The 23,446-nt window shown below is 39.7% G+C and overlaps 1 protein-coding gene across 1 annotated transcript; it reads left to right on the top strand.

The window, feature by feature from the left end:
* The first annotated feature begins 742 nt into the window (after positions 1-742).
* LOC307032811 (rho GTPase-activating protein 20-like) lies at positions 743-23,216 on the top strand. Its single transcript, XM_079671085.1, has 16 exons — positions 743-1,039; positions 3,405-3,490; positions 7,339-7,515; positions 8,375-8,524; positions 8,939-8,980; positions 9,070-9,154; positions 9,348-9,425; positions 10,434-10,500; positions 10,779-10,943; positions 12,169-12,341; positions 12,463-12,627; positions 13,577-13,689; positions 14,066-14,258; positions 15,266-15,377; positions 17,684-18,441; positions 20,085-23,216. The coding sequence occupies exons 1-16, from the start codon at positions 980-982 to the stop codon at positions 20,763-20,765; spliced, it is 3,105 nt and encodes a 1,034-aa protein (XP_079527211.1). The 5' UTR covers positions 743-979; the 3' UTR covers positions 20,766-23,216.
* The last annotated feature ends 230 nt before the right edge of the window (positions 23,217-23,446 follow it).

Below are 23,446 nucleotides of genomic sequence, written 5' to 3'. Positions count from 1 at the left end.
TGCAGCTAATCTGATCACCGTCCAAATAACTTCTGCTAGAACAAGTTCCCAGGATTCCTTCTAGTTTGTGCATATAGTTGAACTGTATATGTGTAAATGAAAGCAGATACAAGGTCAACTTATTACCGTATTAATGCCCAATATGTTAAACAGACTGTGGTCACGGTTGCCTTTGCTGCAAACTGTCTATAAAATAATATTTTGTTCATGCTACTGTCTATTTTTCATTACGTCCTTTATTGATATTTGTTTTTGTTATTTCACTACACCAAGAGAAGCCATGCAGGTGTAGTTTTACCGGAGTATATTTAACTATTATTTGGTTCTAAGGATCATTTAAAAAGAATAATAATGTAAGTTTGGCATTTGTTTTAGGACAGGGGGAATATGTTTCTCTTAAAAATGATTCTGAGCAATGTTTTTGAAGAATCTACTCTACTCTTGTTTCTGCTAATAGACAACAACGATTTGCAGATTGATCCATAAATAATGTTTTACTGCTGTTGGACTTCTTAATACAACGTAATCCCCAAAGCACACAGCTACTCTCACCCAATAAACCTTCTTTTGCCTTGTTTGTTTTCGGGTAAATCTGATCGCCCTGCAGATTGAATGGAGCAATTTGGTTTAAAAATAGACGGGCGTATGTTTTGCAGCGTACTGGCACCGCCTCCATTCGGTGCGTAAATACGCATTAGGGGGGTGGCAAAGTATCTGATAATCCAGACAGCAGGAGGTGCTTTTGGTTACAGCACAACCTTCCATTGAGGATAAAGACAAGGAGATACGTATGTGTTGACGTTTTTTAAAACTTATTTTCCCTTCCTCGCTGATCACGTTTTCCATTTTACGCGCAGGCTAAAAAAGTTTCCGGTGATTTTGGGATGGTTCGTTTCTCCCGGAGAAGGAGCATATTAATGGGATTCTTTTCCCCGCTGAATCACCTGAGGGCAGCCGGACAGTGAGTGTCTGGAGGCTGATGGACGACATGTCTCCGCAGCAGCAGCAGCAGCAACAGCAGCAACAGGAAAACACAAGGGTATGTCGATGTCACTAACACATGGTAATATGTAGTCATGGGTTAACATGCGCATTTCGTCATTTATTTGCGTTTAATATGAGTGCACAATATGTCATTAATACATTTTAATATGTAGTCATGGGTTAACATGCACTTTTGCTAATCTATTTGCGTATAATATGAGTGCTCAACTCCAGACAACATGTAGGCTACAAATTAGCTTCTTTATATGTGTTTACCTATAGAATAGCTAACCAGTTGTTATTAGAATAAAAATGTCCTTAAAGTAACGGAAATATGAATAGATGCTTTGTCCTATGTGCCTCCATAAAGATACTCAAACAAGTCAAATAGTCCTTAGGATAATGATGTGCATAATAACAAATAACAACCATAAACAATGTTACTTAATTCTAGTGCATTATTAAGTGTCTTATAATCAAATATTCAACTTGTTATTTTAGGCATGAAACTGCACTTGTGAGCAACACAGTCACAATTAAATCAAACCACATTAGAAAGTATAGTTTTGATGGTTGTTGACACATAATAATCATTTTAGATTGCAGTCAAATCTATTACAGTCATGAACAATGTGTACTATAATCAGATACATCATAAAAATGGTGTTTAAAGTGCATTGGTTTAGCAAAAATGAATATCCTTTACATGCTTTCAGTAGGTGTGTTTCCCTACATTAACTCTCGCTATGAGTTCATGTTAGTTTATTCTAAGGACTGACAGGTATATGTTGTGGCTGCAGAGTGAGGAATGTCCCACCACCGTGTGACCCTTGCTAAATCAATGATATTACACTGTGAAATGTCAAAACATGTGTAGAGATTGGATCGATCTTTTCTCACTGTGGAGCGTTTGATTCTGTAAAGTTTACGGACACATCAGTGACTTTAATGTCATACGTTCAGACTGAAATGTCTCCACAACATGGATCACAATGTTCATGTTCCTCTACGGATACATTTGAATAACATTGTTTTTTATTTAGTGCAAAAGCAATGACAAACACTTACACATGGCTATTGGTTTGACTTTCTCCTCCTGAATTGCGTCATGGCACAACATGCAGAACAATTAAAAACATTTTTATCTAAACGCAATTTTTATTTAATCTTATTTTACTTCCAGTTGTTCTTGTTATTGTTTATTAATCAGCGTTACTTTTTATTAATTTTTTAATTGATTATAACATTTAGTATTCATGTTTCTTGTGGCCTTGAATTGTTGTTATTTATTGCTTTTAATTGCTGATATTGCAAGGGACGTCTGCACCTTAATGTATTTAAGAGTTCAAATGAAATTAATTTATACATGAAATATGAAAAAAATGCCTCAAAGTACATCTTAAAAAGTGGATTACCTGTCTTAACAAATCACTATACTAATCATGATAAGTATTAGGTGACCACAGAGTGTGTTAATCGGACACACGTTATAATAACAATTATGTAATCTGTCACCTAGCTTTGAACTCACATCCTAATACAATGAGATTCAATTGAAGGTAAATGGGGTACTAGGATGAAATCAACAAGACATAAAAGAGGGTCTCAATGTGCCATGCTTTAGTTAAAGTAGTTCATTTGAAATGACTAGTTTGAGATTTCTGGATTCAAATATGTTCACTGCAGCCACCAGTCCTATATGAGCGTCACAGTTTTCACACATGTGTGCACGGTGCAAAGGAAGTGTGAGAGAGGTCAGGAGAGTCATGGCAGAGACAGATGAGGCTGGACGTTGGACAGACTGCTCTATGTTGTCACCGGGTTAATCTTCATGCTGGGACATTCCTCCGTGTTTAAATTCTCCTGCTTCAATCGGACGTTCCTGTCCTTTTGGAGGCCACCGTCGCTCCCAGCGGTGTGATGGATGTGTTGCACTTGAGGAAAGTGTAAACACAACATTAAAGGGTCTGAGATCAGCTCTCTTTGGGATTGGAGCTTTTTAGTTGTGCAGGAAAGGCTTTCATTAAAACGTTGTAACGTGTTATAAGGGTCTTTACATGTATATGGGATTAAGGGAGAAAAACAACGTGTTATTGTTTTTAAGCTAAATTCTGATACTTTTTTGTAAAATCCAAATTGATGCACATTGAAGACTTAGTTTAGTGCTATAATCAAATCAATGGTAATTTTAAATTGCACAGCTAATCTGATTTCCAGAGATATCTTCCTTTGATGCAATCTGTATGAATATTGGTCATCAGAAATTAAATATTTGATTCTCTACAGTCGAAGAAAGACGTGTAAACAGCGTTAATATGACCTTTTGTTACACATGGATACAAACACACATTACACACATGCAGAGGTGAGATAATATTTTAATTTGCATGAGCTTATTGTGTGTTTTTGTCTGTTTTTAGCGGATGAAGTCTCAGAGTTATCGGCGGCAGTCCGCCCCCTCTATGGTCATCTCCAAGGCTCTCATCAGGTCCAAGACTATCTCCAGGTACTTCTCACACATTTAACACTGAATGCTCGTAGTACGCCGTAATTACGCCTATTTTTTTCACATTGCACATTTTATTCTGTAAGTTTACACCTTCAGGTACCAGCAGTATTTAACCAGGTGACTCGGTCCAGCTCTAAACGTCCCTAACAGCTCACTTTAACAGAAGTCAAACCAAACCCTGAATCCACACACACACACACACACACACACACACACACACACACACACACACACACACACACACACACACACACACACACACACACACACACACACACACACACACACACACACACACACACACACACACACACACCCAACCCCCCTTAGTGAGGTGTTGAATCGACTCGGATAGATAATCCTCCTGGACGCAGACTTACCAGAGGATCAGGCATCTATTAATAGCCCTGTCTTTAAACGTACAGACAGGGAAAGTGAAGAAGAAGTAACCTCGTTAAAAAACACCCACTGACCCCTTACCCATATTCTCAAACATAAGCCTCATCCCAATACCCCTCCTCGACTCCTCCTTTCCCTCACTCGCTTCCCTTCCTTGCATCTTAGCTCCGCCTCCGTAACATGCGAGCGAGAGACACGAGGAGGTGTCGCGAGGACAGAGGAGTCCTCAGGTATTCATTGGGATGTCCTCGTTCGCTCAAACGTCACTCTTAAGCGACGTCTGTTAATGATGACATGTGCTCAGCTATATCCCCTCTCATCGGGCTTAACCCTTTAGAACCGGCCCATTTCTGGTTAAATATTTATTGAAATAAATGAATCTTTCTCTTGTTAGTCAAGGAATTCAATGTATGATGGTTGGTCCTTCCTTTGTGTTCCGTTTTGGTGTAAAATGTAGCCTCATTTAAATAAAAATATAATTATAGTAATGTGAAAACCTTTTAGAAATGAGTTGCACATAATAATTCCCACGGAGCTGTGAGCACTTATACATTTATGTTTGGCTTTTCCACTCATCTTCCAGTTGTCGGTTTTCCTCTGTTGAAATGGACCAGCTGTGAAGGTGGGGGCGGGGCTTTTATACTCGTGAAAACACTTCCGCGTAGTCTGCTTGCGTGTATCCTCCCTCACCCCTCCTCGACTCCTACGTGTGCATTTCAGCTATTGAGACGTCCTTCAAAATGGCGTGTCTTGATCGATTTCCGGGTCAAGTCCCGGAGGAGGGGAAGAGAGGAGTCGAGGAGGGGTATTGGGATGAGGCTCTAGACTTCTGATAAACCAACACTCTACACCTCAAAACATTTAAAACCTGTTAAACCCCGAGCCTGTTTTTCAGGTCTCAGGCTCGAAAATGACATTCCCAGAACAAATGACCATATCTTCCCTTCTAAAAGGGTTAAATTAATAATATTTTATCTCAAAGCAAGGTTACACCTGTGAGTTGCATGTAGAAGTGTCAGAATCAATATAAATGTTTTTATTTTAAAGTAAATTCAGATTGAACACAGTAAAAAAATGTAAATGATTGTGTCCGTCCAAAAATAAAAATTACTTATAGTGAAAATCACCCTTGAATGATGGGATGGTAGACTAAAAGCTTTAGGAATCCAAACTAAAACATATAATAACTACCCTGTATCAAGATTGATGCAAAACAAGTGAAATTTGACCTTTTTAGACAGATTTAGCAAAAAAAAACACTTCTGGGGTCGTCTTTGGGTGGATTTGACCTATCTCTGGCCCCCCTTGTTCGATTTTGCTGATTGACATCTCTTTCTAACCGTCAGAGCCAATGGAATCGAGGGGAACTCCCACATACTCGTTATTTGGTAATGTGTGTGTATATGAGACTGCCGCATAGCCAAGACCGGAAGCTGCGATAACTCTGGTGGCTACCATTAGCAGCTAACTTTTAACCTCCGATTTTTACATAAAACTGGAATTATGGATTATAAATTAAAAAATGATTGCCCAGAAACATTATCAACCTATGGATTAACCGATTCAGTCGCGTTTTTTCTCGTTTTAATGCCATTGAACACGTCTGTTGATCAGATTGACAGCTACGGTGAGAGGATCTCCCTTAAAAGTTACGTAAAGGTACGTGTTGTGATGTCTGAGTTTGCTTCCCCTGTCACGAGTTCTGATCACTCAGTGCAGATATATATACCTAAATAATCTGTGGAACCTTAGCTTTAATCGGATATATTGTAAATGCAGCTACGATAATTAATAAGGGTACTTTTATCTTGAGTTCTGTGCCAAAGTGCGTTAGCATTTTTCGCTCATTTTTCGGGTCATTTAGATGCTTCTTGTGAGACTTGTGTTTTGTTTTGGTAAAAATTGTTTGTATCGTCAGTTAGCTGAGATTATTCCCGTTAATCTGGTATAACACATTAATAGGTTCTTAAATATTAAGACCCCCTGAGACACAGTGTCGTGAAAAAAGAAAAAAAGGACCCGCCGAGGGGGTCCTTGGGGCTTAACAGGGAACAGTTTTAACCATTGAGTTAGCAGCTAATATGCATTACCAGTGTATCTGACTGGAAGTTACGTATCATTGATTGATTCTTGGTTTTTGTTTTACATATTTTAATTTATTTTGGTGCCTCTCTACAACTAGTATTTTTAGAACATACCAAGTAAATCAACCGTAACCCGATGTATCATAATATCTCAAATATACCAAACTGTCAAAAGGTTTTATAATTGAGGATTTGTTTGCAAGATGGTTTCGCAGTTGATTTTGAGAAATATTGAAACACGTACATGTGAAATCAAAGGCATATGTTGATATGGCACATTTACGGGGTTATACTATGATGTAATGATATGATTTACAGCAAGTTACATATCATTGAAGGAACTGTGAGTTGCTCGGGTTGCATCAACGTCTTGTGATATTGAACAAAGTGTGCATAGAATTAATGAGGTTGGAGTTAAAGAGGGTCTGTCCTAAATCTCCACAGATGTTTTTTCAAAAGGGTTTTCTTTCATTTCCACTTCATCAAAACACTTTTGTCCTCTGAGTTTTGGTCTCATGAGCAGAAAAGTGCAGAATGTAATGTTTTTAACAGGATGTGTTTAATGCAAGATGTTTATTTGTTGTTATTATTTAAGTGAAACATGTAGAATAGAGTGATTTTGGTTTATTATCAATATTTTAAGTTTATATTTGGTTACGTTTCCTGTAAACAAATACATTGAAGGTTTGATTTATACTTTTCTGGCTATGATAAATGTTATTAAAATGTGACTTTTAAAACCGTTAGCATGTTGTGAGCTTTCAGGTGTAATCTAGTATGTTAACATGATGAAATAAATGTATATTGTGATGACTAGTGAGCCTTGTATACCTTCCTTCTTCCTCCTTTTCTGCTGTACATATTTTATGTTGATGCAAAAAAAACCTTGGCTGAGACATAATGATCATCTTTGTGTGATGAAGGGAATTTATGTGAAATGTCCGAGATGGAGAACCAGTAATTAAATTACATTTCATTTAGCTGTTGCTCTATCCAAAGTGACAGCATATATATCAACTACCCGTTGAATCTCACTGTAATGAAGTTACTTAATTAATTGTACTATTTGTAAGTATTTGTATCAGCCGCGACCCGACCACCGATAAGCGGGAGAAGATGGATGGATGTGTCAGCTGCATATGTAAAAGACAGGATATTTTGATGAGTAAAATAAAAACATCCCACCGGCCATAAGACTATTAAACAACTGAACTTTTGATAGAACATCCGTCTGTTTGCAATTTACATATATATCAATATTCCAATTACTTGTATATAAGATTGTCATAACTACACTGTAGCTATGTACACATGACCATAAAAGCCTTGAAACTTGATTTTTTTTTTCCCGCCCTGGTTCAGAGACAGCTTCCTGGTTCCAGTGTGTCCCGAGAGCTGCTCATTGGTCCAGTCCCTCCTCCTCCCCGGCTCTGATAGGTCGTTTCTTCTCCACGGAAACGCTCAGTTGAAGACGGGGATGCAGACTCAGGAGCGACACCTCTTCCTGTTCAGCGACTTGCTGGTGATCGCCAAAGCCAAGTAAGGTTTTTAAATGTTCACATAGAAAATACATTTGGTACATTGATAGGTTAGATTGAACAGTTCAAAGCTAGCCATACATAGATGATCTTCACTTGAAGGCGTACAATATTAAAACCACAGTTATAACCAAAACAGACCATGTAGCCACAATGTAGTGTCCATTAATCAGTAGATACAAATGAGAGAGAATTGAGGAAGGTGAAGAAGGGTTTCCACTTAATGTAAGACATAACTTCCCTGAGCCACTGAGCATTGGAAGGAGCTTTTTTGGAAAAGCCAAGTAAGTTGGGGAGCATTTTCTCAGAGGTTCATTCCTGCCTCTAAGTTTGGTTTTGGTTTGGCCGAGGAACCAGGAAGCTGTCTCTGAAACAGGGCGGAAAACAAACTTTTACATATGCAGCTGATACAAATACTTACAAATAGTACAATTAATTCAGTAACTTCATTACAGTGAGATTCAATGGGCAGTTGATATATATGCTGTCACTTTGGATAGAGCAACAGCTAAATGAAATGTAATTTAATTACTGGATCACCATCTCGGACATTTCACATAAATTCCCTTCATCACACAAAGATGATCATTATGTCTCAGCCAAGGTTTTTTGTTGCATGAAACTGAACTGAACTTTTGAAAGAACATCCATAACATTCATCTGGTTGTAACTTAATATATATCAATATTCCTATTACTTGTATATTATAGGCTATTCTGCACAATTTGTATCATATCTGTTTTATTGTGTTGCACTGTTGGAGCTAAGATTCTCATTGTCATATGTACGCTGTAGCTGCTGTACAAAGGACATTAAAAGCGTTGAATCTTGAATCTTGGTGCCTTCCTCTGCATTCCCAGATCAGCCAATCACTTCAAGCAGAAGGCGCAGGTGTGTGTGTGTGAGATGTGGACGGCAGGCTGCATGGACGAAGTGTGTGAGGGGAGCACGAACCCAGAGAGGAGCTTCGTCATGGGCTGGCCCACCTGTAACTGTGTGGCTATGTTTAGGTAACACACACACACACACACACACACACACACACACACACACACACACACACACACACACACACACACACACACACACACACACACACACACACACACACACACACACACACTATCACACACACACACACACACACACGCTCCACACACACACACACACACACACACACACACACACACACACACACACACACACACACACACAGGTCCCCTAAGATGTGCATTGTCATAACTGCACTGTAGCTAATGTACAAATGAAGTTTCTTGCGTCAGAGGCTGTAGAAAATGTGTTTACGTTCGTTAGTACATTTGTTGTTGATGCCGTAAACCTGCCCTTATTTACCAAGTGATCAGAAAGCAGACAGGATAAGCCCTATTCTGAAATAAACGACATCTTCTCCATGTTCTCCTCAGCTCAGCAGAACAGAAGGAGAGATGGCTCTCCCTTCTCAAAAGGTAAACTCTGCCTCCATGCATAAACATAAAGTGTGTCCGTGTGTGTGTGAAGAGAGACGAGTAAAGCTTCCTCTCGGCTTCCTTTCCAGTCGGATAAAAGAAGAGAAGGAGAAGGAGGAACCTAAAACTATTCCTCTGAGGGTCTATGGGAAAGGGATCAATACTTTTGCTATTGTAAGTTTAAATCATGCAATGTTATCAGGATGAATTGTACACACCAACACCACATTATTCTCACTTAAGCTTTCAATGATGTGATGTTTAAAGATTGTCTGTCTGTGTCACTGTTATTACTGATGTATATCTGAAGTTACACCTCTTGTCTTGGCTCTCACAGTTTGTCAACATGTCTTTCTATCCCAATTAGACCAAGACGCTTCCTGTCAGCAACTCAGATTCAGCCAATGAGGTGATCCGCCTGGCCCTGCAGCAGTTTGGCATCATAGTGAGTGAAACACACATTTTAATTGCATTTTATTTCATGTGTTGTAACATATGCTCTGGCTGTTTGTGATCTGATGTAAACAGCAAACAACTACTTAACGAAACCCATGTATTGCTCATGTTAACTGTTTAAATATTAAAGTGGACCTATCATGCTATATGTGAATAATATAGTGTAGGACCATACCTACATAAGGCATATTTATACTTTTTATTTTTCAAAATACCAAACAGATCATGCATTTTAGCCATTCCTCATTTCGCTCAATTGAACACTGTCTTTGCATCATGGGCTGATTCTGTGAGAACAGCACCATCTACAGGCCTGGCATATGTACTACAGCGTCTTAGCCCAAGTTGGCCCAATAGCCGTAGCGCCACTTCTGTGACGTCATAGAAGTGTTCAAATCTGGATCAGTCTGTATCAGATCCGTTGCAGCCCCTTTTTTAGAGATTTGGGTATGGAGGGAAATAGAGAGGGTTGTGTTTTCTGACACTTGGTGAGTTCCCTGGAACACCGGGGACACATGTTCATGTAGAAAAGACGTACAAAAGTGCATTTTGCATGATAGGTCCCCTTTAAGTAAGGTGCTTATTTGAATGACCTGACACTGCTGCTGAAATATCTCCGTTTTTGATTAGATATGTTTTCATTATGTTAACCTGCAGGCGTTTATGTAGTGAGGGCTTTCCATTTTGTGTTGTATCTCCTAACATTTCGAAAGATCTCGGTCCTGGTTTCCCTGATGTCTTTAAGTTTAACATAATCATCCATGCCATACAACTCAGAACAACTAACGTTTTCACAGACGCCCTGTAGCCTCTTTCCAGCTCAGTGCAAGTTGCATGTGATATAAACCCACAGCGTGGAAGATAATTCTACTCTTTTTACATCTCCTATCCTAAAGTGTATTCCTCCTCTTCTGCAGGACCGACTGTGTGGTTTTAAAGGCATTGTTCTCAGAGTGTTTCTTGTTTTTCTGACCGTCTCTCTCTGTGTTTTGCTCAGGGAAATGTGAAAGACTTCCAGCTGTGGGTCATCTCCAAGAGGGACAACGCCCCCTATCCTCTGATAGGTCAGTAAGTCAGGACCACTTTGAGTCTTCAGGTCATTTCTGTTTCGTTTCTGCAGAGAAAGTTTGAGAAGCTCTAAGCGCTGACACGGGGGTGAGATGTTTTTTTTTAGACACACTAGCACCATTCATTCGTGGAGAAGAGAGTGTGTTGTGTAATGTATCTCCTGCAGGGTGAAAGCGAGAGGTCACTGTGGGTGTGCTGATTAGTAATGTGATGTTATCCATGTTTTTCTAACCAGCCTGCGGGGAGTTATATTGCCTCTTGTCCTCCCTCTCAGGTCATGAGTTTCCCTTCAGTATCCAGATGAGTCATGTGAGACAGGCGGGGTCTCAGGGGGAGGGGAGCAGAGCGGCAGACAGACAGGTGGAGCAGATGCAGGTGTACAAGCAGTGCCAGTTCATTATGAAGCCTCGGATCAATGAAGCACCGCAGGAATCTGCAGGTGAGATCAATACCTGTTTAAAAAAGGGATGAAATGTAGTTTTTACTCATGTATCCTTTTTTATTATGTATACAATGCTCATTTACAGGAATTTATTGCATCTAGACCTACCTATCCATCTATCTATCTATCTATCTACCTACATACCTACCTACCTACCTACCTACCTACCTACCTACCTACCTACCTACCTACCTACCTACCTACCTACCTACCTACCTACCTACCTACCTACCTACCTACCTACCTACGTACCTACCTACCTACCTACCTACCTACATATCTACCTACCTACATATCTACCTACCTACCTATCTATCTATCTATCTATCCATCTATCCATCAATCTACCTACCTACCTACATATCTACCTACCTACATATCTACCTACCTACATATCTACCTACCTACCTATCTATCTATCTATCTATCCATCTATCCATCAATCTACCTACCTACCTACCTACCTACCTACCTACATATCTACCTACCTACATATCTACCTATCCATCTATCTATCTATCTATCTACCTACCTACCTACCTACCTACCTACCTACCTACCTACCTACCTACCTACCTACCTACCTACCTACCTACGTACCTACCTACCTACCTACCTACATATCTACCTACCTACATATCTACCTACCTACCTATCTATCTATCTATCCATCAATCTACCTACCTACCTACATATCTACCTACCTACATATCTACCTACCTACCTACCTACCTATCCATCTATCCATCTATCCATCTATCCATCTATCTATCTATCTATCTATCTATCTACCTACCTACCTACCTACCTACCTACCTACCTACCTACCTACCTACATATCTACCTATCTACCTACCTACCTACCTACCTACCTACCTACCTACCTACCTACCTACCTACATATCTACCTACCTACCTACCTACCTACCTACCTACCTACCTACCTACCTACCTACCTACCTACCTACCTACCTACCTACCTACATATCTACCTACCTACCTACCTATCCATCTATCTATCTATCTATCTATCTATCTATCTATCTATCTATCTATCTATCTATCTATCTATCTATCTATCTATCTATCTATCTATCTATCTATCTATCTATCTACCTACCTACCTACCTACATACCTATCCATCTATCCATCTATCTATCATTTTGATCCTGATCCTCTTAATTGCTAATGCATTCTGGGATACTGTGTTCTTCTTCTCAGATTTGTCTCAGAAGCCGTTCAAAAGGAGGCGCTCTCTCATCACCTGGGCTTTCTGGAGAGGATCCTCTTCTCACCTGAACGAACTTTCCCTCGCCAGCGGGCCCCGAGGCATTCTGTTCGGCCAATCACTGAGCTCCGTCTGCGTGGAGGACGCTCTGCCGAAACCTGTGATGGTGAGTGGGAAAAACAAGGAGTGATTTCCTAGCTCGTTTATCCTTCTTTCTCACCAAGAATTGTGTTTGTTTTTAAACTTTTTTTTAGACTTCTTATTACATTCTTCTGTCCCTTCTTTAGGACATGATGGCGTTCCTTTACCACGAGGGTTCGTGGACGCGGGGGATCTTCCGTCGTCCGGCTGGAGCTCGAGCCGTCCGTGAACTTCGGGACTCTTTGGACAGCGGAGAGTTTCAACTTCCTCTGACAAAAGACCACGTCTTCCTCATCGCCGGAGTCTTTAAAGTGAGACAGTTATCATGACATCATGTTTCATTAATGCCAGATCGGATTGAAGAGTATAATTTGATTAGTTGGTTATCTGCTGCTGGCATAATACACCAATGTGGTTTACTATCAAAAAAACAATTTATCCAAATTGTGTTTTATTGGGAATTTGTGACTTTAATCTCAAAGAATTTGAGATGCATTTCTTATAAATTAATTACTTTATTATATCTGGGAATATTTGATTATGTTCTCATCATCTGTAGGTTTTTTTCTCCTATATTTACGACTTTAATCTGAAATATTCTTAGTTTTTTTTAGGGAAAATCACCCCCTACCCCCTGCTTCGTAATTATTTGTATTATTTTTTTACCTACAATGGTGCCACCCTAACAGTATGGGTGTAGGTCTATATTTAAGTTAAACATCAATAGACATAATAATAAGAAAAAGCACCTTATTTTACTGGTAATAAACAATATTGAAGGATTTATTTGATTATTTTCTAGGTTATTTCTTCTATATTTACGATTTAAATCCTAGAAATTCTTAGTGTTTTGGGGGAAATCACCCCCCACCCCGTGCTCTGTAATTCTCTTACATAAATACATTATTCAATATCTAAAGAAGCTTCATAGCAACACGTGTCATCGTAGCATCATGTTATTTGTGAGCTAATTGACCCACCTGTAGGAACAGAAAGTAAATCCTCTCGTGCAGCTACGTGAGCAGAACAGACAGCAGAGGATCTGGATTAGCTTGTTACTATAATCTGGATTATTATTATTATTATTACCTGCAGGGATAACAGAGAGCTTCTGCACACAAGGGGTCACTCATTACACACATCAACCTCAATCATGCTTGTGAACACTTACAGTATCAAAACTAGAAACTTAGGAAACGATGCATGTGTGATAAAGTGATGTTTGTTTGTTTGTTTGTTTGTTTGTTTGTTTGTTTTCAGGATTTCTTGCGCAGCATCCCAAGCAGCTTGTTGTGTTGTGAGCTGCATGAAGAGTGGATGGACGTTCTGGAGGAAGAGGAGGAGGAAGAGGAACAATTGCAGGACGTAAAGAGGTGATGTAATGTTAAAACTGTACTGTGCGTTATTTAAATCTATAACTGGAAATAACACAATATCATACTTTAGTAAATATATGCCCCGATAAACATTGTCAACTTGCAACATACTTATTTTTAGAAATAGTTATCACCGCAATAAACCGTATTTAATTGTGTCTTAATGTACATTATTTAATTTAATATTCTGTTCTTGTAAATACCATATTCTATTTACATGCATTTAGACTTTTTGCACTATTTTTTTTTTATTTTTTTTTTATTTTTTAAAAGTTTTTTTAATATATGTTGCATTGTTGGAGCAGCAGCATAATTTCATTGCCATTTCTACACTATATATATATACATACCTATTGACATATTTTTTCTGCAGGATGATTTTACGGCTTCCCAAAGAAAACGCCCTGCTGCTACGCTACCTGTTAGCAATGCTGCGCGGTATCCAGGGCAACGCCCACGAAAACCAGATGACGAGCTTCAATTTGTCCGTGTGCATCGCTCCCAGCATGCTTTGGGCTCCAGGAGCTCCTTGCAGCCCTGAGGTGGAGGGAGAGGAAACCAAGAGGGTGAGAAAGTGGGAGGAAATATCACTGCTAATACTTGGAGGAATTTGACCCAGACGGAGATACAGTTGGCCTTGCTATTTTGTTTTAATGTTGCAACACAATTAAATCATTCTTTGTGTCACGGCTCAGAAACAAAGTGTGTTAGCTGTGTCTGCAGGTCATACAAGCCGTACAAAGCTGTCATCTTTAGAAACAAAACATATAATAACTTGGTTCCTTAGAAACAATAAGGAACCACGTTATTATATCTTATTACTGGCCTTGTGTCAGGACTCTACTCTCAGACTTTCTAATACAATTTATAAAACATAGAACATCTTGAAGTAGTAACATAGCAAAAAGCTTGTTTTAAAATATTTCGAGCACCTAATGGAGACATTTTCAAAACGACTAAGATTGAATTAGTTTCCATCAATTTTCCTTTTTCAATTAATTTCCTTTTTTTGGAGAGAAGGGTGTATTCTTATGCTTTTATGTGCTATCCTAAGGCTTAATTGTGTCATGATACTCTTTAAAGTTCTGCCTTTTAATTACTACCAAAATTCTCATTATCTTCAAAACATTTCACAGCATATTTCCGTCTTCATTGCCTGAATGCCTCAGATATTTGGGCTTAGCAGTATCAGTCACACATGTTGTTTTTGAAATATATATTTGTGTTAATCCCTGATTACAGTAGCATTGTTAACACCTTTAAACCAGGTCAAGCTTACTCAAGAATGTCTCGAATCGGCTTTATAAAAAGTATTATCTTGGAACAGTTTGACTTTTTGAAAACAGCAAACGGTTGAGGGAAATGATCTGCACAAACACCTCGTTTTAACCTTCATTGTCACACTAGCTGCTCAGAAATGATGCACTCTTATAGCTGGAAGAGAAGAAAGGAGGTTCAGCCAGCCTTGGACGGTTTGAACATTGATGATAATAACATTTGTTACACTTGTTATTAATTGAAGTCCACAGTTGTCACACTATTGAAACACCAGTGTTCCCTTTGTTTGCCGCAGGTTTGTGAGCTGGTGAAGTTTATGATCGAGCACTGTCAGCAGATTTTGGGAGAAGATCCGTCTTCGGTGTTCGGAGGACCGCCACAAAGACTCACTGACGAGATGGGATCAGGTACACAAACAACAGAACTATAAAAAGTAACTTCCTTTAGTTAAAGGATCATCGAAAGGTTTTCAAGTTTCAAGGCTTTATTATTAAAAGTAATCGCAGAGCTTCAGTCGGCAGACTACAAAGTAACTCACAAAGCAAGACACCTGGGTGTAGTGATGGACTCAGACCTGGATTTTAACATTACATTACAACAGTTATTAGGTCTGCATATTACCACCTGAAGAATATATCAAGGATTAAAAAATGTCGCAACAGGATTGAGAAAAACGTGTCCATGCTTTTATTTTCAGTAGACTCGACTACTGCAATAATTCATAACAATAATAATTCCTTACATTTATTATAGCGCTTTTCCAGATGCTCAAAGCGCTTTACAAATACACATTACACACATATCATGGTCATTACTGTGGACAATACCCACAGGAGCAAGTTCAGGTGAAGTGCCTTGCCCAAGGACACAACGGCTTTACAGACGCAGCGGCGGCGAGTTTCACCCCTTGATCTGATGATCATTGCACTGCGCCACACCGTCCATCTTCACGCCTCGAAGTCACCGAGGCGCTTTTACAAGTACACATTAGTATCATACATGTTCTGTGGACAATACCCACAGGAGCAAATCCGGGTGAAGTGTCTTGCCCAAGGACACAACGGCGGCGGGAGTGGGTTTAGAACTGGGCCGACCAGACCACTGCGCCACCCGTCCCAATAGTGTATTCACAGGGCTCACTAAAAAATCTATCAGAAAGCTGCAGCTGATTCAGAACGCTGAGTCAGCTGACACTAGAAAGGTGGATCACATCACTCCGGTTCTGAGATCATTACACTGGCTTCCAGTCTGCCAAATAATTTATTTTAAAATACTACTGCTAGTTTTTAAATCACTAAATGGCTTAGGACCGAGGTATATAGACGACCTCCTCCATCACTGTGAAGCATCCAGGAGTCTCAGGTCTTCTGGGTCGGGTCTGCTCTCTGTTCCGAGAATAACCACTAAACATGGAAAAGCAGCTTTTAGTTATTATGCCCCAACAATAGGCGCGTTCACACCAAGTACTTTTCCCACAAAGGTTCCTGAGAACTACGATTTAGTTGCGTTCACACCAAAAGGTCCCAGGAACTAAATTAGTTCTAGAGAACCTTTTTCTCCCACGAAGGTCCCTGCTCTCTAGCAAGGACTGAAAAGGGGGTAAAAAAGGTTCTCTAGTTCCTGTGTCTGATTGGCTGGGCGGAATGCAAACCACGCCCCGTCAAACTCCCAAAAACGTTTGTGAAGCCGCCATTTTATTATCCTTATTAGCATTAGCATTAGCCCAGCGCAGAAACGCAGAGAAACTAACCTATGACAACACAAAATAAAACATGGGAGCGGTGGAGATGAGGAGGTGTCGGCATTCTGGCCGTTTACTCGGAAGGCTTCAGTAGAAGCTGCTGGGAGTCTCAGCAGCTTCTACTGAAGCCAGTCCCTAACTCCGGGGACTTCCGGCCGGGGACTCCGGGTGGCAGTTTACGCCGTAAAGTTGTTTGCGACCTGCCAGTAAACCCAAAGCAGAAGAAGAAGAAGTGACGTCAGCGGCTTCATTTGACTAATCCACCCTCAGGGACTTATTTCCGGTGTAAACGCGATCTGTACTTAGTTCATCAGAACTAAAGAGTTCTCAGGAACCTTTGTGGGAAAAGTACTTGGTGTGAACGCGCCTAATTTGGAACAAACTGCCCAATTCATGCACGTCTGCCGAAACACTTCCTATTTTTAAATCCAGACTAAAACCGCACCTATTTGCCGCTGCTTTTAATTGAGCTGCCCATACTCACACTACAGTATGCCTTTCAGTCATGTATTCTGTACCTGCTGTGTTTATTTATTTATTTTATTTCATTACCTTTGCTTTTTATGCCTGTTTTTAAAGGCATTTTTAATAATGTGTGTATGCTGTATTTGTTCTTAAATGTCTTTTGTTTTTATTTTGTAAAGCACTTTGAATCGCCACGTGCTGAAAAGTGCTATACAAATAAAATTGCCTTGCCTTGCCTTATTGCAGATATGGAAAAACTGAAGTCACAGGCTCCTCCAACAGAGCAACATATATATATATACGACATAGAATAAATAAAACAGATAAAATAGTGCAAGAGAATGTTTTGAGATGTGCAAGTAAATACAAATCAAATTGAAATAGTGCAAAAAGAGTCAAGTAAATGGAATGATATATATATCTTTCAAAGGTTCAGGTGTTTGAATGAAACTCAAAACGTTCCTACATCTGTCTTGTTTATGTCTTTGCACCCCTCTCTCTCTTCAGACTCGTGGCTTTACCCTCTGACCGACTCGTCCTACGACAGTCTGGAGAACGAGTTGGACGCCAGCAGCTCTCCGGGTTTCTGCAGCCGAGCCAAACCTCTCCGAGGCAGCCTGGACTCCATCCTCACGCTCAGCGACTGCGAGCAAGAGCCAGATTTACTGCAAAGAAACATGCAGGGGCTGAAGCTGCACCTGCAGGGGAGAAAGAGCAACAGGAGGAAGAAGGAGCATGCACACTTTTCAAGCTCCACTCATGATGCACAATCTCTATCTCCTCACAGACCAAGAAGATGCTCAGAGCCAGCCATTAAATACGTGGCTAAGTTTCGCCCAGGAGTCTCCAGGAGTACTCTCTTTGGTAAGGATAAAGAAGATGAGATGGCGTTGACACTGAGGAAAACAGGTTTGGAAATTAGCTCTCCTCGCCTCCTTTCTACCACAAATTCCCCCACAGCTACACGCTCCTCCCTGGACTCTCTCAACTCCGATATCAGTGACCGAACATGGGCCAAACGACGAGGGATGCACCCAAACAAGAACCATCTCCCTCCAAGCTATTCCCATGGCTCTTCTCCCTCCTCTGTAAGCTCTGCTCTGCCCTCTAGTGGACACCCAGGCTCCCCAGCAAAGGAAACACTAAACTGGGGCACATTGAAAGTGTGCAGGGGCCTCCATCCAAACTCTTGGCTGAAGAAAGGCCGGAAGCTGTCCCTGACCCAGCAAGACAACGTGGAGAAGGAGGAAGACGACAAAACTGGGGTGAGTATTGATGATATTTAGTAAAGATAGTATATATATAAAGTATATCAGGCCAAACCTGCCAATTTAAATTGCCTTTTTTTAAAAATTGTAAATGGTAAATGGACTGTACTTATATAGCGCTTTATCCAGTCTTTAAGACCCCTCAAAGCGCTTTACATACTACATGTCATTCACCCATTCACACCCATTCATGCAGAGCAGTGCACCTTACTCTAGGAACTAACATTCACACACATTCACACACCGTCGGCCATCGGGAGCAACTCAGGGTTAAGTATCTTGCCCAAGGATACATCGACATGTTGGTCTACTGTTGATACATAAGCATTGAAAAGAAAAAATACATAGAAAAATATGAATCTAAGAATCACTAAGCTAAGCATTTGCAGCTTCAAGCTCCGAAACGAAACCAGTTAAACAAATAATGAACATGACTTCAGAAGGCAGATTATATGAAGTTCATCGGGATCGAACCCACAACCTTCTGGTTGAAAGACGACCGCGCAGCCACAGTCGCCACTATAATTATATTGTAAACAAGTATATCATCTCCCAATACTACTATATATATATAATGAATCATTTGATTTTCCCAATAAAGACGATGTATTTATAACTAACTTGATTAGTTTTTACCTCAAATTTAAATGTTGAAGCATAGCAGCTTTCTGAAGTACACTTAATAAACGGTTAAGGGTTAAACTCACTTTATGCGCTAAATGAGCATCACTTTCTTCCTGCAATAACTGCATTTATATATATAGATTCTTATTGTTACTCAGCCTGTAGTGTAAAGTAGGGCTGCTCTATTAAAAAAATCATAATCTCGATTATTTGGGTCAATAATTGTAATTGCGATTATTAAATGTGATTATTCATTGACTTTGAAAACATCCATTTATTGTACTTTAAAACAGATACAAATAATAATTTGAACTTTTTAACTGTTGAATTATAAGTTCAGGGTAATCAAATCAAATAAATTATACATTCATGTCTACATTTGAATAAATAATATCAAAATAATAAATACCAATAAACATGTTGCAGTGCACTGTCACAACCTGAAAACTCCTTAACATATAGCCAACATTTTGGTAACAGATATTCAACATATTCCACTCACTCCACTTAGTCTATAATTGATATCACGATTATTAAAAACGATTATCCATTTACTTTGAAAACATGAATTTATTGGACAAAAAACATTTGAACTGTATGTTTTTAACAGTTGATTACCCTGAACTTTAAGTATAATTCAACTGAAAAAAGAATTAAAAAAAAAAAAAAAGTAATAATAATAATAAAAAAATAATCGTTTTATTTTGATTACGTTGTTTTCGTAATCGTTGCAAGCCATAATCGTAATCGCGATTAAAATATGATTAAAATAGGATTAATGGAGCAGCCCTAGTGTAAAGGCAGTCTGGGCACACACTGTGATTTAAACTAGAACTTCACTTTGCTTTTTTTAACGAAAGAACGACCAACATAACCATCATTTGAGTTTAATTCACACTTAATGTCACTGTTAGTATCTTCACTTTGAAACAATGTGAAAAAACCAGGTCAAACCAAGCAATAAGAAGTGAATAGAAACTAAACTCAAATGTCATTCTGTGTTTTCTACCAAACAGGCCGGACTTACTGGGAAAGCTGTTCCAGAGAAAGGAAAAGCGGGGGACAAGGGAGGAAGAAAACATATCTCAATCAGCCATCCCATGCCCATATCATCCTCTAAAGATGCAGGAGGAGGAGGAGGAGGAGGAGGAGGAGGAGGAAGAGGAGGCCATGTGAAGGGGAGACAACCGACACATCACCGCTCAACAGGGAGTCTTCAAATCCCCACACAGTCCCCGTGGATCCCCTCCTCAGACTCCCCTGCAGAGAGTGAAATGAAGCTTTCATCTCCATCTTTATTCTTCAAGCATAGCAGGCCGTCTTTGTCGCTGTTCAAGCAACACAAGTCTCAATCCGGGGAAGAAGGATGCGACGCCATGCTCCGAGAGCGACGAGGGTCTGCACCTGGGCGAGTGCTCGTGGATCGTTCGTCCACTTTCACACGACTTCCCAGCGACCCAGGACTCAAAATCTCCCATGTGGATTCACCACAGTCCCACTTCTGCCTCTCCCCATGTGACACCAAGACAGTGAGGGACTACTTTTCCTCTCACCCGAGCAGTAATCCCCAAAGCGGCCAGCAGGTGGCGCTCGCACTCATGGAGAATCGCAGGGAGTGGTTGAGGAGATGCAGCGATCCTTCATCCGCCGAACCAGACTTTGAGAAGCTGCTATTCGCTGAAGAGTCTTATGTGTGACTTGATTTGATGCAACAAGGAAAATAAACGAGACGTCACTGCTGTGGTTAGATGGGATATTCCGCACCTGAAATGCATGACTGCTTTTTGGGGTTTGCCTTCAACACCTTCATTAGTTTGCTTAGGTAAAACAAACGCGGATTAGGTACATTTTAAACTTTGCCTAGTGCTTAATGCCAGACAGGGAACACGCTTAATGCAGAAAATACATTTATTTATATTGAAATAATACTTAAATTCTAGTCCAAACTGGTGGATCGTGGTGCATAATTGTGTTGGTATATCAGGCCAAAGGAAAAACCTGCCAATTTAAATTACCTGGTGTTGCCTTTTTTTATATTGTAAACAAGTATATCATCTCCTATTGATAATGAATAATTGGATTGTCCCAATAAAGACGTTTTTATTTATAACTAGATTAATTTTGCCCTCAAATTTAAATGTTACAGCATAGCAGCTTTCAGAAGTAGACTTAATAAACAGTTAAGGGTTAAACTTGCTTTATGACGCTAAATGAGCATCACTTTCTTCCTGCAATAACTGCATATATTTAAGCAATAGCTCACGACAGGCCGTGGTATATGCTCATTATATCACAGCTAAAGGGCGTGGTTCGGCCCGACGCGAAGCGCAGGCAGTTTGCTTTTCAGCCCAACGGTATACTGTTTTTCTCAGACGCGGAGGGATACTGACTTGTTGTGAAAAGTAATTTACAATTCTACCCGTGGTATACGCTCAGTATATCACGGCTAAGAACCAATCAGATTGCTTGATTTGACTTGTCCGTTTTATAAATATATATATATATATAGATTCTTATTTTTACTCAGCCTGTAGTGTAAAGGCAGTCTGGGCACACGTGGGACTTAAACTTTGCTTTTTTTAACGAAAGAACGGCCCTTAATGTCACTGTTAGTATCTAAACTGTAATTAAATGTGGTCCAGATGTACACACGTACTGGTAGATTAAGGTCATCCACTAGTTACAGTTTTAATTACCATCTGAAGAACTGTGTGATCTACTGACGTTCGTCTCTGCTCTTTAAATATTTGGTTATTAATGGCATACACTATTTTTTACCCACACCTCAAATGCTTCTTGCATTAGCGCTTAAATGGCTTGTTTTTCAGCGCAAATATGCAGCATTACACTTTTAGGTGTGACCGTTGTTTCACTTTGTTGCCTACTGTTCATTTTTTACATGCATTGATCACATGCACCTTTTTGCCATGTTTTGATGTAAATATGATCCCTAATAGGCCACAAGGCTGCTGCTTAATTATCTGCTCTCTGCCTCATTTCTGTATTCTTACGCTGTGATAACAAGCCTAAAAACCTGCATTTGCAAATAAAATGACCGTGCAATAAAGTTTAAGAGGTGATTGTTTTTATTACATTATTGTTCACTCTTCAGCTTACTAAGATAGGCCTTGAATCTTGACAATACAACCTTTGAAACTAAGTACATTTTAATGCATACTTGCTCGATGTAAGCTTTACGGTTATGAGCTCAATTCTCATAAGGAAATGTGACTTTATTTGGGCTGAAGTTTTCCTTATTGCATACTAGTTGTATTTCTATGTGACACTGCCTGTCAGATGGATTAGCTTTGTGAGTTCAACTCTCACCGTGTGCAATATGTTTATCAATTTATTGTTAGATCCAACACCCAAAGAGAAGGAATCAAAACAGACGTTATGAAAGTATATCTGATCATACAGTGTGATAGATGTTGGGTTAGAAGATCTGAGGTTTTGTGTTTGATTCTTAAGGTGCACTACATTTATAAGTCAAATTTCCAAATAGTAGAAAACAAAACCTCTCCAAGACAACTGAGATGTGTTTAGGTGCGACAGCTCAGAGTGATACGAGTCTGGTTAGAAGATCTGAGGTTGTGCAGTAACTGTCCAATTTCCCACAGAAGAAGTACAAATGTGTACCGAACAACTGTCAAGTGTGTTCAGTCATGTAGCTCAGAGTAGAAGATGTGTGTTCTGTTGAGCTGAGGTGGTGTGTTTGGTTCCTACTTGTTACCCTAATGTAAAAACTCCTGACTCACTAACCATGTTTGTTCCTGTGTGAATCCAGAGCCTTAATGTTACTGCTCAGTGTTTGGTGACTGCTGAACATGAATGTAATTATCCGCTGTTTTGATTCTCATGAACGGGAGTGTGTTTCTGCAGTGGCTGTAACTGAATGTAAACACTGTGCTGTGAGAATAGTGTGTTCAGCCAATTACTCTACACTTAACGGTATAACATGTAACATTAAAATGTCTAAGTACTCGTTATGCAGAATGGATCTTTTCACAGTATTATATTTATCATATATAAAACATCGTAAATGTAGTTACTTTTCACTGCCTATCGATTTGTTTATCAAGATCATTTGGCGATCTATCGCATGCGTCAGGGTTGCATGAATCTTCCATACATTGACTTTTATCCCTTTTTAATCTTTTTAATCCACAGTTTTGCTGCAGAATTGCATTACGGCCCGTCCACACAGCGGCGGCGTGCGTGCGGCGTGCGTAAAGGCTGTAACGGCTGTTACAGCGGCGTGCGTAACGGCTGCTTTTTACTTATTGTTTAATATTTAAAAATGATACACATAAAACTGGATCCGTGTATTTTGTTTACCATTGTTTTCCTGTTAGATGTTGTCAGAGTCCGCACTCAA

Source organism: Notothenia rossii (assembly GCF_949606895.1).
Source record: "Notothenia rossii genome assembly, chromosome: 3".
NCBI classification, from domain to species: domain Eukaryota; kingdom Metazoa; phylum Chordata; class Actinopteri; order Perciformes; family Nototheniidae; genus Notothenia; species Notothenia rossii.
This window is presented reverse-complemented; position numbering and strand designations above follow the sequence as displayed.

Bases quoted from the DNA above. Each gene is read 5' to 3' on its own strand.
- LOC307032811 (XM_079671085.1), top strand. From the start codon at position 980: ATGGACGACATGTCTCCGCAGCAGCAGCAGCAGCAACAGCAGCAACAG. The intron at 8,981-9,069 runs GTAAACTCTGCC...CTTCCTTTCCAG, and splicing joins TGGCTCTCCCTTCTCAAAAG to TCGGATAAAAGAAGAGAAGG. The intron at 12,628-13,576 runs GTGAGACAGTTA...GTTTGTTTTCAG, and splicing joins TCATCGCCGGAGTCTTTAAA to GATTTCTTGCGCAGCATCCC.